General features: G+C 41.6%; 1 protein-coding gene across 1 annotated transcript; it reads left to right on the forward strand.

Annotated features, from left to right (window-relative positions):
- The first annotated feature begins 1,909 nt into the window (after window positions 1-1,909).
- On the forward strand, window positions 1,910-8,723 carry LOC136478144 (MADS-box transcription factor 22). The gene is made up of 8 exons (XM_066476488.1): window positions 1,910-2,241; window positions 4,576-4,654; window positions 5,382-5,443; window positions 5,530-5,629; window positions 5,716-5,757; window positions 7,335-7,376; window positions 7,474-7,628; window positions 8,420-8,723. The coding sequence occupies exons 1-8, from the start codon at window positions 2,060-2,062 to the stop codon at window positions 8,442-8,444; spliced, it is 687 nt and encodes a 228-aa protein (XP_066332585.1). The 5' UTR covers window positions 1,910-2,059; the 3' UTR covers window positions 8,445-8,723.
- The last annotated feature ends 3,709 nt before the right edge of the window (window positions 8,724-12,432 follow it).

Genomic DNA, 12,432 nt, shown 5'->3' on the forward strand with positions numbered 1-12,432 from the left:
GGATTTGTTTGGTTGCTCGCTCGCCACGCCTTGCTACACTGGCGCGAGCAACAAGGTACTCGCTTGGCCAGGCGAGCTAATTTGGCTCTCCTACAGGAGCAAGCCAAATCTTGCTCGCATGGTCCCTGTAACGTCCAAGCAAAACAACCAAACAAATGTGGTCGCTTGCTTCCTCACTGAGCAAGGCGTAACGGTTCTCGGCCGAGGAACGAAGCTGGCCCAAAAAGTCTCTTGGCGTTGCTCTATGAGGGCACTAAGGCCTTGTTTAGATTGAAGAAAATTTCAACCCGATGAATAGTAGCACTTTCGTCTTATTTGGTAAATATTGTCCAATCGTGGACCAACTAAGCTCAAAAGATTCATCTCGTGATTTCCAACTAAACTGTGCAATTAGTTATTTTTTTTACCTACATTTAATGCTCCATGCAAACGTCCAAAAATTGATGTGATGGAGAGAGAGTGAAAAAACTTAGAACTTTGAAGGGAACTAAACAAGGCCTAATTTCATGCTCTTCATCGACCAACCACTTACGATTCCAACGGATACGAGTACCTGATTGAACCAAATGTATTATGGTCATATTTAGCACAACTCAGCTTTACCAGCTCATGACTTATCTGTTTGGTTTCTCGCTTCACACCCCACCAACCACGTCCCATGTTGATATGACTTTTAGCCCATGTTTAGTTCCAACCTAAAATCCTAAAAAATGCTACAGTAGTCATCACATCGAATGTTTACGGCACGTGTATAGAACATTAAATATAGACGAAAAAAAACTAATTACACAGTTTGGTGGGAAATTGCGAGACGAACGTTTTGAGCCTAATTAGTCCATGTTTGAACACTAATTACCAAATAAAAACAAAAGTGCTACGTTAGCCCCAAATTCCAACCTACTGAAACTAAACACGGCGTTAGTTTCCTACCACGGTTGGTGTGGTTGTTTGGTACGTGGAATCGGAACCATAAACTTGCCGAGAACTGATTGATCATTGATACGCCCCAGATTTTAAACGGAATAAGCAAACAGTATCCATACAGTAGGCCCGGAAGGCGGGAGTAAATCAACACAACAACCTGCCGAAGCAGAACGGAACCACCACGTACCGTGTTCACTAGTGAAGTGAGAGCAAATCTGCGCGAGATCCCGGCGGCCTGCCAAATCCCCGGGGGCCGGGGCGGCGCGCGGCGCGGCACAGCGGTGCGCCACAGAATCGGGGCCGGAACAGCGAATCCGGGCGGCTGCAGCAGTACGCGGCCGTGCCGTGCGGCCAATCCAATCCAATCGAAGGCCACCCCCCAATCCACGCGCCTGCGCGGCAGCATCTCCTTTCTCTTCCTTCCCACCTCCACCTCCGCCGGCTTTCTCCTTGATTTCCCGCAACGCGCAGGCTGATGAGGCTGAGAGGCCACGGCAGGCCAGCCAGCCAGCCAGCAGAGAGCACCGTCACCGCGCACGCGGCCGCCTGCTCCAGGCTGTAGTACTGTACTGTTCTGGTCCGGCAAGCCACCACGCACCACGCACCACGCCACTCCTCACTCCCCTTTCCTTTTCAGGAATCCTCAACCTCGCCCACTTGGCAACATCCCTACGCCTGCCTCGTCTACTCTCCTACTGCCTGCTGCTGTGCTGCGTGCCTGGCTGGGGCCCCGCCGCGCCGTTCCGTGTGGCGAGGGAGCATAAACAATGACTGAGCCGGCCGGCCCCGTAGCCACACTGCCTTTCGCTCTCCCAGTTTTTATTGTTTGTTTATTCGCGGGGATCATGGGTAATCGCGTGGGCCGTGCCTGGCTGCGTTTATTTATGCCGACCTGCCAATAGGAGCAAACCCCCTTTCCTTCCTCTGCTTCGCCTTTCCTCTCGCTCCCCTCCTCTCCTTTCGCATCCCCATCGCATCACACCACAACTCACACCGCCGGTTGGCTTCGCTGCTCCGAGCTCTTCCACCTCCGCCTCCTCGTGAAGCGCGTGGAGACTGGAGAGGGCTGCCTCTGGGGTTCGCCTCTCGGCGGCCGAGTGCCTGCGTCGTCCACGGAGAGGGATCGGCGGCGGGGATGGCGAGGGAGCGGCGGGAGATAAAGAGGATAGAGAGCGCTGCGGCGCGGCAGGTCACGTTCTCCAAGCGCCGCCGCGGCCTCTTCAAGAAGGCCGAGGAGCTCTCCGTGCTGTGCGATGCCGACGTCGCGCTCATCGTCTTCTCCTCCACGGGGAAGCTCTCCCAGTTCGCCAGCTCCAGGTGCGTAGTATGCAGTTATACACGCTCCCCGCCGCGTCCGTCTACCCCTTCTCACTTCCGCCCCGCGCAGCCATGTTTCGATAGATCTACCAGCTGTCCTCCCTTCACGCCTTCCGTCACGCCTTTCGAGTCGTCGTAACTCGTAAGATCCGGCCTGGTTAGGGTTCCCGGCCACCGCGCCGGCGGCCGCGTGATACTTCTGCTTAGTATGTTTTCCTCTCTACTTAGAGATCACGCGATTATATTGATCGTTTTCGATCGAACTTTTGACACGTGAGTGAAACTTTTGGAACGGTGTTTTGGGTTAGGTTTGAGGTCGCGCACGTTGGTGCGTCCAGTGTCCATAGGAATGGGAGTATTGGGGATTTTTAATCTACATTTTAACTGTAGTTTCAACATGCAGATTATTATTTTTTATTTGCTTTTTTCCGATTGGAGCGGGGGCATCTCCGTTGCCCCTGCCAGCACTGTGACATCTGTTATTTGCTGTGCGTATCAGCGTGTAGAGAGTTTAATTGCTATTGGAGTTGTGCGTCTTCCCACTTTCCCAGTTCTGCGGTGGGGTAAAAGTCACCACTCACCTCTGCCAATTGCGTACGGCTCTGTCCTTGTGATTTTATGTGGTGCTGGGTGGCATTGCATTACCTAGTGATCAAAAGAGGGGTCTCGTGCTTTGTGCGATTCTGTCTTGCTGCAACTAAAGCCTGTTGGTTGGCCTTGACTTTGTATTTCTTGCTAAATCATGTGCTACCTACTGTTGGTTGATTTGAAATTTGTATTTGCTAAATCATGTGCTATTACTGTTTGATCTGCAATTGTTTGTACATGTTATAGTTTGTTATCCCTTCTTCTTTGGTTACCTATGCTGAAAGGGAGCCTTCCCCAAACTAATCATTTATGTGGCGCCTGTTATGCCTGTATGCTTGTTATACGATATACTCCATTTTGTCTAGATTCTGTTGGCTAGGTTAGAATGTGATTGTTGGGAATAACTTTTGGAGTTTGGAGTTAAGTGTAGGATTCTAACACTGTATATATATGTTCCAGCATCTTGTAGTATCATATTTGTTTGTGTTTCTTCTATATGAACAAACATTAACTAACTAAAAGTAATGTCTATCAGTTTTTTTAACTTGTTTGTAGAGGAATGTTAGTAAGCTTGTTTCTGTAGATGCATTGGTTTTAATTTCCCCAACTTGGTTATGTAGTTAAACTTTTTTTAGTGAGATTCATATGTTTTGTTGTGCTTTTACACATATTGCAGTGAAAAGTTTTGTCTGATCCAGGAGACACATGGCATTCCTAGCTAGTGTTTCTTTGCACAATTTCAGCGTCATGTTATTGTTTATACTTAACCTCTTTCCTTTGCTAACACTGCTCTTATCTTAAGTTTTTAAGTTTGCATCAATTGATCAGTTTGCATGATATGATCACCCCAGCGTATGCCTTGGTAACAGTTTGGATGTGATACGTTTGCTTTGCTGAATTCGGAGCCTTCAAAATTTTAGACAAGAATAAATTACTGGCTAGTAATTGCATAATAATGTTAAGGCTGCAACATGTTAAAGTGATATGCTTTTTGTAAACAACAAATTTTAACTTAAAAGCACAACTTTAACACAAACTTATGTTAATGTATTATGTATTATTTTGTAGGTTCACCTTATGGAACCAGGTCCTATTGCTGAATTTAAGGCCTCGTTAAGTATATAATATATTTAAAAGAAGAGATAAGGGATATGCCGATTGATGTTCTTGATGGGCAAAACAATGGGAGTTTAACTTGAAAATACTATGCAAATAGAACTTGTTTATTGAGATCTCACATATTTTGCTTGTTGCCCCGTTAACCCATGATAATATACTAATTAGCCATTTTCCACTGAGTAGTGTGATCTTTATCTTCTTTTGTTTGTCTGGTTTAGTCGCCATTGAATGGTGTGATCATATTAACTTATAGAATAAGCTGTTTGTGACCAATGACCATTGACCAACTTATTCTTTCTTTGCATTGGGTTTCATTGACCTTTGAGTATGAACCTATTGCTGACTCTTGTTTTAGATAATCTTTTATTTCTATTGTTGCTTTATGAATATCTCAGCTACTGTGTCATACTGCTGTTTACTTCTTAGTACAATATCTCCTACAATGAAAGCACATATATGTATCGTGTATATAGCTAGGAAGATTTACATACTTTCAGTTGTGCCATTGGAATTATAAAATCAGCCTAGAATTATGAACATGCTTTCTCTTTTAGTATCTAATCTCATTTTCGCTTTATTGATTGTTTGTAGCATGTTATGGTGCTGACATTTCCTTCCCTTGGACAGTATGAATGAGATCATTGACAAGTACAACACACATTCTAAAAACCTGGGGAAAGCAGAAGAGCCTTCGCTCGACTTGAACGTATGTACAATTCTTCTCTAATCTAATGCTAGGTAGTATGCAGTACTTGGAAACCCATGAAACAATAAATGCAACGTGGGTAATATGTTGCAAATTGGGTCATTTTATGTCAAAGGTCTGGCTGGTTAGAATCCTCATATAACGTGCTGTCTTTATCTGGGTTAATAACATTTAAATTTTCTTTCACTGAAATTATATATTTAAAAAAAAAACTCCATTTGTTCCAGCTGTGCAATAATTGCTCCATGACGACTTGCAAGCATGTTCAAATGATGTTTTTTTTTGTCTTGACTTGAATCAGCTACGAAACACTATAATTATCCTTTTATATAACTCTTTTATTTTGTTTAATCACCTGATGGCAATAACATTATCAGCATACTATGCGGACAGCATGGTAAGACCACAAAATAATGTTTGATAGATCATTACTTATAAAGTTGAGGGATTATTTGGCTTATTAATCGTCTATCTAGAAAGGGAAAAAAATCAATAGTGCATTTACTATATTTTTATATAATTTTTAAATCCAGCAAGATTTTAAGTCATTTTTGAACTTAGGTTTTGGATTTTTTTTTGAACATAACCATGTAGTTGAGAACGTGCAATATAAATGCATTTTGACGCTCTTTTTTTATTATAAAAAATGACATAAGCCTGTTGTTTTGTGGCATACTGGCATGCTGATTTTGTTGCTGATATTGACAGTCGTGACATATCTTTTCAGTTAGAACATAGCAAATACGCAAATTTGAATGAGCAACTTGTGGAAGCAAGCCTTCGACTTAGGTACATCTGATTCCTTGTTTATACATGATCCATGGAAAAATAGTCTTCAATGCATATGTTTATGATGCCTCATGTTTTCTTTATAGGCAGATGAGAGGTGAAGAACTTGAGGGAATGAGTGTTGAAGAACTTCAGCAATTGGAGAAGAACCTGGAAACTGGTCTGCACAGGGTGATTCAAACAAAGGTATGGCTGTTAAACATGTTGCTATGTCAGTTTTCTTTAAGTAAGGCTTGTCATTAGCAAATATTTGATAGGACATGTGATCGCAGGATCAACAATTCTTGGAACAGATCAGCGACCTGGAACGGAAGGTAATGATGAACAATAAATGGGTTGATTAGTTGTTGCATTGTAGTATTTTCATGTATAGGTTAGCTTCTGTAGTTTAAGGTCAACTATTTTTTTTTGGTGAACTACTAGATGCTTTAGCTATGATCTGTTACATCCACCACATTTATCTTGTAAATTGTAATAGCATATTTGTTACTTGGTTGATCTAGTGAATGGTTGCTGCCCATACAGGATCCAACTCATGTGATTTTGGTATGAAATACTGAAATCTGGAACTAGTCTAGAATACTTGAAAACCATTTGTATGAAATAAGGATTGAGTGAATGTAGATGTTTAAATATTTAAATACATCAATAGTCAAGATGATATTCTACCTCTAAAGGACCATTATATTGGCTATTCGTGGAACGCTATCTTGCTGTTCCTAATTGTTGTAAGATATCATGAGATAGCTATCACCTTTGCTAAGTGATAACGATTGCTTAGCTTTTTACATATAGTTAATGTTCTGTTAGCTGTTGGATTGTGATACGCTGATACAGTAGTAAACATTTAACAACTGAGATTCTTTTAATGAATATATAAAATACATAAGTGGAATTGCAGTGCTAACTTTTTTCTCTTGCTTTTGGGAAACGCATACACCAACCCTCATAGGGGCAAGCAATGTTGTTTCGTTTTAAACACATTTCCGTGATAAGTAATAACTTTTTAGTAGAGGGAAGGTACACTTTTTAATTTACCGAAAAAACTGATTGCAAACTACATGAATTACACTCATCCTATCGCAACTTCAACAGAAACATTCATGTCTTTATTTTTAGGACAGTTATCTCAAAGTGAACGCTCTTATCTCAATTTTAGAATATAGAGGTTTTCATGCTGATGTGTACAGCTGTTCAAATATTGCATTAGCAGATGAAATCGTTTTTTGGCACAGAACTATGGCAGACGATTACCACTGAACTTTTTATAAACATATGTTAGGGTACAAACATACAAGTTCTGATAGTGAGAGAGTTTCAAGAGCAAAAAGCAAAAAACACTAGCTGCTAAGTTCCATTCTCAAACAACATGCCCCAAATTAGAAATGGTGGAGTGAGTGGTGGCCTTGGTCCAGTGTGACCAAGGGGGGAGATCAGAGGCCACATTCTTGATGATTTGGCTGGTGGTGACGTCATTGGCATGAAAGTCTTCCAAAGGTTCCACGGAGCGGAGGTTATCACCATGGATTTTTTTTATGATAACATGTCACCATGGATTGAACTCTTGCTGTCGCACAATCGATGCCCCAAACATCCTAGAGTTCTGCTGCTTCGGAGAAGATCATGGGTACCAGGACGTTGAGCCAGGACCAAACCTGCCTTGCACATAGACAGAAGAAGAGATGCACCTGGGCCGCCCATTGGCTGCAAGGGAATCTGTTTTCTTGCAAACGACACTCATTAGTTTAAAAATGCGTACAAAGCTTGCTATTGATATTATGTCTCCTTGGTTTAAATGTGATAATAATTAATATGTTTTCGGTAGGTTCCTCCTACTTTTCCAAAATACTATTGCAAGTCACACACTAATTTTTCCCATGCTTTACTGCAGAGTACACAGCTGGCAGAGGAGAACATGCAACTGAGGAATCAAGTAACTTCACTTCTTTTGCTAGCCTTCGTTTCTTTCAGAAGGGTCCATCTGATGATCTGAACACATATTTGCATTTCAATTTTATACCTGAACACAGGTATCCCAGATACCCCCAGCTGGCAAGCAAGCAGTTGCTGATACTGAAAATGTTATTGCTGAAGATGGGCAATCCTCTGAATCAGTGATGACTGCGTTGCACTCTGGAAGTTCGCAGGATAATGACGATGGTTCGGATGTATCTCTAAAGTTAGGGTGAGTAGCCAGTAGCCTTTTCTATTATGCAGAGTTAGTTGGTCGCATAGATCATTTTGTCTATTCTTACTCTACACCTTATTGGCTAAAGGAAGGCCATCTTATATATTTTGCCTATTCTCACGTGCTACCTCTGACCCACAAAGGATACATTTTTTTTGAACGTAACAGAGGATACAATTCTAGAACAATGTTCATGCAAACTTTCCAAATTTGTATAAAAAGGTACTAATATTTAACATTAAATATATATTATTAGATTCATCATGTAATATATAATAGAGTATATATTTTAATAGTGTATACCTATTTGAAGTTATAAATGTTGATTCTATTTTTTTTTTTTGTAAACTTAGGTTAAAGTTAAGATAGCTTGACTTGACTAGACCTAGAATTGTATGCTTTATCAACGGAGGGAGTACTTTCTTCAGTGGTGGCCTCGCCTTGATTAGGCTTGCAAACAGCAATAGTTAGATTCTCCTAAGTATGGGTTTAACCTGAATAGGTTTAAGTTTGGATACATACCATGTAGTGGTCCTATCCGCAACCAACCAGTTTTCTTTTCAAATTTATATTTCTTAGTTGATCAATTAGGCATTTCTGTGATGCCCAAACATTATTATAGCACTTAAATTAGCTCTAATCTACATCTGAGTTTTAGATATAAAGGTAATTTCTAGGTCTGCTCAACCATGGTCAGGCAGGTTGAAATTTTCTGTTTTATGTCAATAATACTGTGTCTTTTATTATTTTGCTTTTTGCATCTTCTTACTGCAATCACCATCGTGCAGGTTGCCTTGTGTTGCATGGAAGTAAACTGCAAAAGAGGCTCCGTGTGGACCTGGGTGGAGCTGCGGCCTCAGCGGATAGGCACTTGTGTTATGGTCTTATGGACGACCCCCCACTACTGCAATAAACTTGCATTGGAAGCGAGATCAGTTAACCTGATTTGTCATCCTTGTGGCTTCATGATGCGATGTTCCGCTTGTACCGTTTGCTAGGATGTTAACTGAGCTTTTAGAATCATGTTCACTTTTGTTCTTATAGCACTATTGTACTGGTCGTGAAATCTATCTACTATGCAAAGTTATGATCTATGGCTTGCAACTTCTCTAATGTTTTACTGAAAACAGCGGCAATGTGAATGGCGCGCCGTAAGCTAAATAATTCTTCGTGTTAATTATGTGCGTGAAGTAGTAGACACCGTTTAATTTCCATAACTGCTTTCCCTACAATTTTTTTTGTTTAAAAAATAACTCTGGAATAAGGTATTTGTGAAAATTAAGTTACGATTGTTTATGTATAAAAATCACACAAGCTTTCAAAAAATAAAAGTCACACAATAATATATAGGAATCAACATATTCACTTTCATGCCATATCCATGTGTTAACATGCATGATCGGAAATTAGTAATATAAGGACATAATCGTTAGACATCCTGAATAGATTAAAAATGGGGATCCCACAAAATTGGAGGAAAACACCTCTCCTCCTTTCGTATATATGAAAATAGAATACCACAAATACAAAACATGCGGAAAATAAATAGAAAACGGGTCAGATCGGGACTGGATTTTTCCGTCCATTTTCATCCCTACCGATGATGCGTGTCTTCCTTTCTCGGCCCATCGTCTCCCAAGATCACGGAAGTTTATGGCCGATTACAATTTTACATCGAATTGATGCAGAAAACACCATTTAAACCTCCCTCGTCCCTTAAGTGGCAGAACCGTCTAATCTAATATCCTTTCAAGAGTACTGGTTTTTCATTAGACACTAAGTACCTAAGAGAGCGCACTAAATCGTGCTGTTCCATCTAACACACCCCAAAGGAGAACTCGAAAATCCACATTTTTCTATCAGAATCATAAATGAGAGAATAAAACTTACAATATTCTTAACCATTTCTTACGTCACTTTATTACAACGTTAGAGTACTTAAACAAGTTGAATGCAATAGCGAAATTAAGACAGTTTTACATGTAAAAGAGTTTGTACATTTTAGGTTTACATTTTTATCTTACAGCGGAGAACAACATATGATCAGAATTGCAACGGAAATAAAGATTAATGGTGAATCATAAAACTTTTCTTCTAAAACTTTTAGTGAGGGTTATAAATAAACACTAAGGTCGTAGCATAAAAGGAATCCTTGCTGAGTCCACCAGAAGATTTCCACACACAAAAGTCGTCTATGATCCATTGGTCACATACAATAGGGGAAATAAAACCTAGAGTACTCGATTGTACTCAGCAAGACTTATCGAAAAAAATAAAATACTCTAAGGATATGCAAGGCTTATTTGACTTGTGGGTTATTGCATCTTTAGAAGCATTACTAAACGTGTGTCCTTATATTTAATTTTATTAGCAGTCATCATTAGTTCATTAACTAACTATTCTATGTAAGCACATATGCTACTTTCAAGTAGGTGGTAGCAATCAGAACTATTTTACCATTTTTCATATTACAGTTCTTACTATGGTGCTAAACCATAGCCAAGTCAGTACCGTCTCACAGAAACGGCAATTCGCGAATCAATGTATCACAGCTGGGTACTCCGAAACACACGCCTCGCTTGTACCCCAGGCATAAACGAGACCAACTCATTTCACTCCTATCGAGGGGTATAGGTCTCCGTCCAACCTTGAACTCCAAGCCCTCACACTTGAGACCCGGTCTCAGTATGGTGCTTAGACCTCCACCTTTTCCTGCCTCCAATCAATCAGTTCGCAAAGAGCCAGAACCCACGATAAGAGCGTAACGAGCCTTCCTGCTCCCATAAGCAAGTATGTGCTTAGGATAATAAGTCTGTGACCTGACTACCATCCACAGCAACGAACGGTCCTCAATCGACACAGGCAGAACAAATGCAACCCGAGCCTCGCTCAAATGCCTAACCAAGTCTAGATCCAAAGTACCATTTCATTCGATCTCCAATTACCATCCTGATATACATATTCCATGTGATAGTAGTATGATAATAACAACAATAATATCTTTTTATCTCTCGCAAGTGATAGGTAATCACTTGACTTCTACCAAATCCTATAGCATAGCAATCTACACGATCCTAACATACTAGTAGGACCCACTTGATAATGGTATATATATGTATATATATGCAAGTGGGTTTCATTCAACTCCTCAAAACTTAATGCACAAGCATAAGATAAAAATGCAGAATAATAGGGGTTATGCACCGGGCTTGCCTAGGCAAGATATAACCAAGGATTTGTATTCCACTGTGGCGACACGATCACCAAGGCACCATCCTCCTGCTACTCCGATCGACTCTAGATCCATCATTTTCCTATTATGATATTCGCAGATGCAACGCAGAAAACGTAATTAACCATGGCAACCCCACTCTAAAAACACTATTACACTTCGCAAGCTAACGGGCTAGCTCTAATGACTAACGCACTAGGCTACGTATCTGCGTCATCAAGTAAGGCTTCATTTCTAGAAAATGTTTTAGTTTTACAACCATAAGGTGTTTTGTCATTTTATTGATTAAATACATATATTCGTACTAGGGCTCATTTAGCTACCTTAGCAACTAATTCTTATGGGGCTACAAAAATTACAGTGAGCACCTAATAATGTTAGGAATTTACTGTGAAAGTTTCAGAGCCAACACTTTCACCTATTTATCACAACAATTCCTATAAGTTTATATCTTACAATATTAAGCATCTCAAATTAATTAGATAACTCCTGAAAATATTATAAAACTATGTGAACAAAATATACTAGCAGATATATCATGATTTTAGGAACATAACAAAATTAGTTTTATATTGCATTTACAAGTTTGCCTTTGAAACTAAATTAGAAAATGCTTAGAAAAAGGAAAAGGGCCGGTAGCAACCCATTCTGGCCCGGTAGCCCAGCGCGGGCGCGGCCTCGTGCGGGTCGCGATGGCCCAACATAGCCCAAGGTCGGGAGGCCCACGTGCTGTGGCTGCTTTGCAGAAAAGCCCCCAAGCTTTTAAAGATTAATATGACTACTATGCGCACTATTTCTACCGTCAGCAACCTTACAACAAAACCCTTGGATGTTGTCACCTTTACCACAGGGAGATCCCTAGGATCCCCACGCGCGCCGATGCGGCGGATGACGGCCTAAGGTGGTTACGCCAGGCAAACCAGACTCGCTATGACAGAAGTAAGAGGCCGACTACCATCTATGGCTAAACGCGCGAGGATGGGTGGCGGTTAGGGGCTTAGAGATACACCGGCACGAGCTATAGCGGCGAGCGGCTATCTGCGGCGGTGGTGTGCTAGTTTCGATGAGCTAGAGCTGCCAGAGGACTAACGCATGAGAGAGTGAGCATGAGGAGCTTACAACGAGCTTGCCCTTGGTGATGGTTCGGTCAGAGGCGGTCCGAACCGGGCTGGCCACATGCGACCGAGTGGGGTGGTAGAGCTCTGCGATGGACACCAGCGCATCACCCCACCGATAATGAGCACCCTAGGCAAAATAGCACGAGCACCAGATGGAGGAAGTTAAGGCAAACTCAGGGTTTACGAGCAATTGAACGGTTACCGCTCCAACATGCCTTACCCCCAATCCACATACTGTGGCGACGCCCATGGCCGACGGCGAGCAAAACCTAAAATTGGCCACGGCCAGACCACCGCTAGACTCGACGAGAGTGGGGCATCTAGGTAACTCTCCAGATTACTCACTGGTGCAAGGAATTAGGCTGGGAGGGCTTGAGTTGGTGATTATGAAGGGGAAGGGCGGCGCATCGCCACTGCTACATCACACAACGTGGCCCGAGTAGAGGTGACC

The sequence above is a fragment of the Miscanthus floridulus genome, chromosome 8 (assembly GCF_019320115.1).
Source record: "Miscanthus floridulus cultivar M001 chromosome 8, ASM1932011v1, whole genome shotgun sequence".
Taxonomy (NCBI): Eukaryota; Viridiplantae; Streptophyta; class Magnoliopsida; order Poales; family Poaceae; genus Miscanthus; species Miscanthus floridulus.

What these genes read in the sequence shown, in the direction of transcription:
- LOC136478144 (XM_066476488.1), top strand. Translation starts at nt 2,060, where the DNA reads ATGGCGAGGGAGCGGCGGGAGATAAAGAGGATAGAGAGCGCTGCGGCG. An exon ending in GAAGCAAGCCTTCGACTTAG is followed by an intron (nt 5,444 to 5,529) that starts GTACATCTGATT and finishes TTTTCTTTATAG; the next exon opens with GCAGATGAGAGGTGAAGAAC. An exon ending in GATGTATCTCTAAAGTTAGG is followed by an intron (nt 7,629 to 8,419) that starts GTGAGTAGCCAG and finishes ACCATCGTGCAG; the next exon opens with GTTGCCTTGTGTTGCATGGA.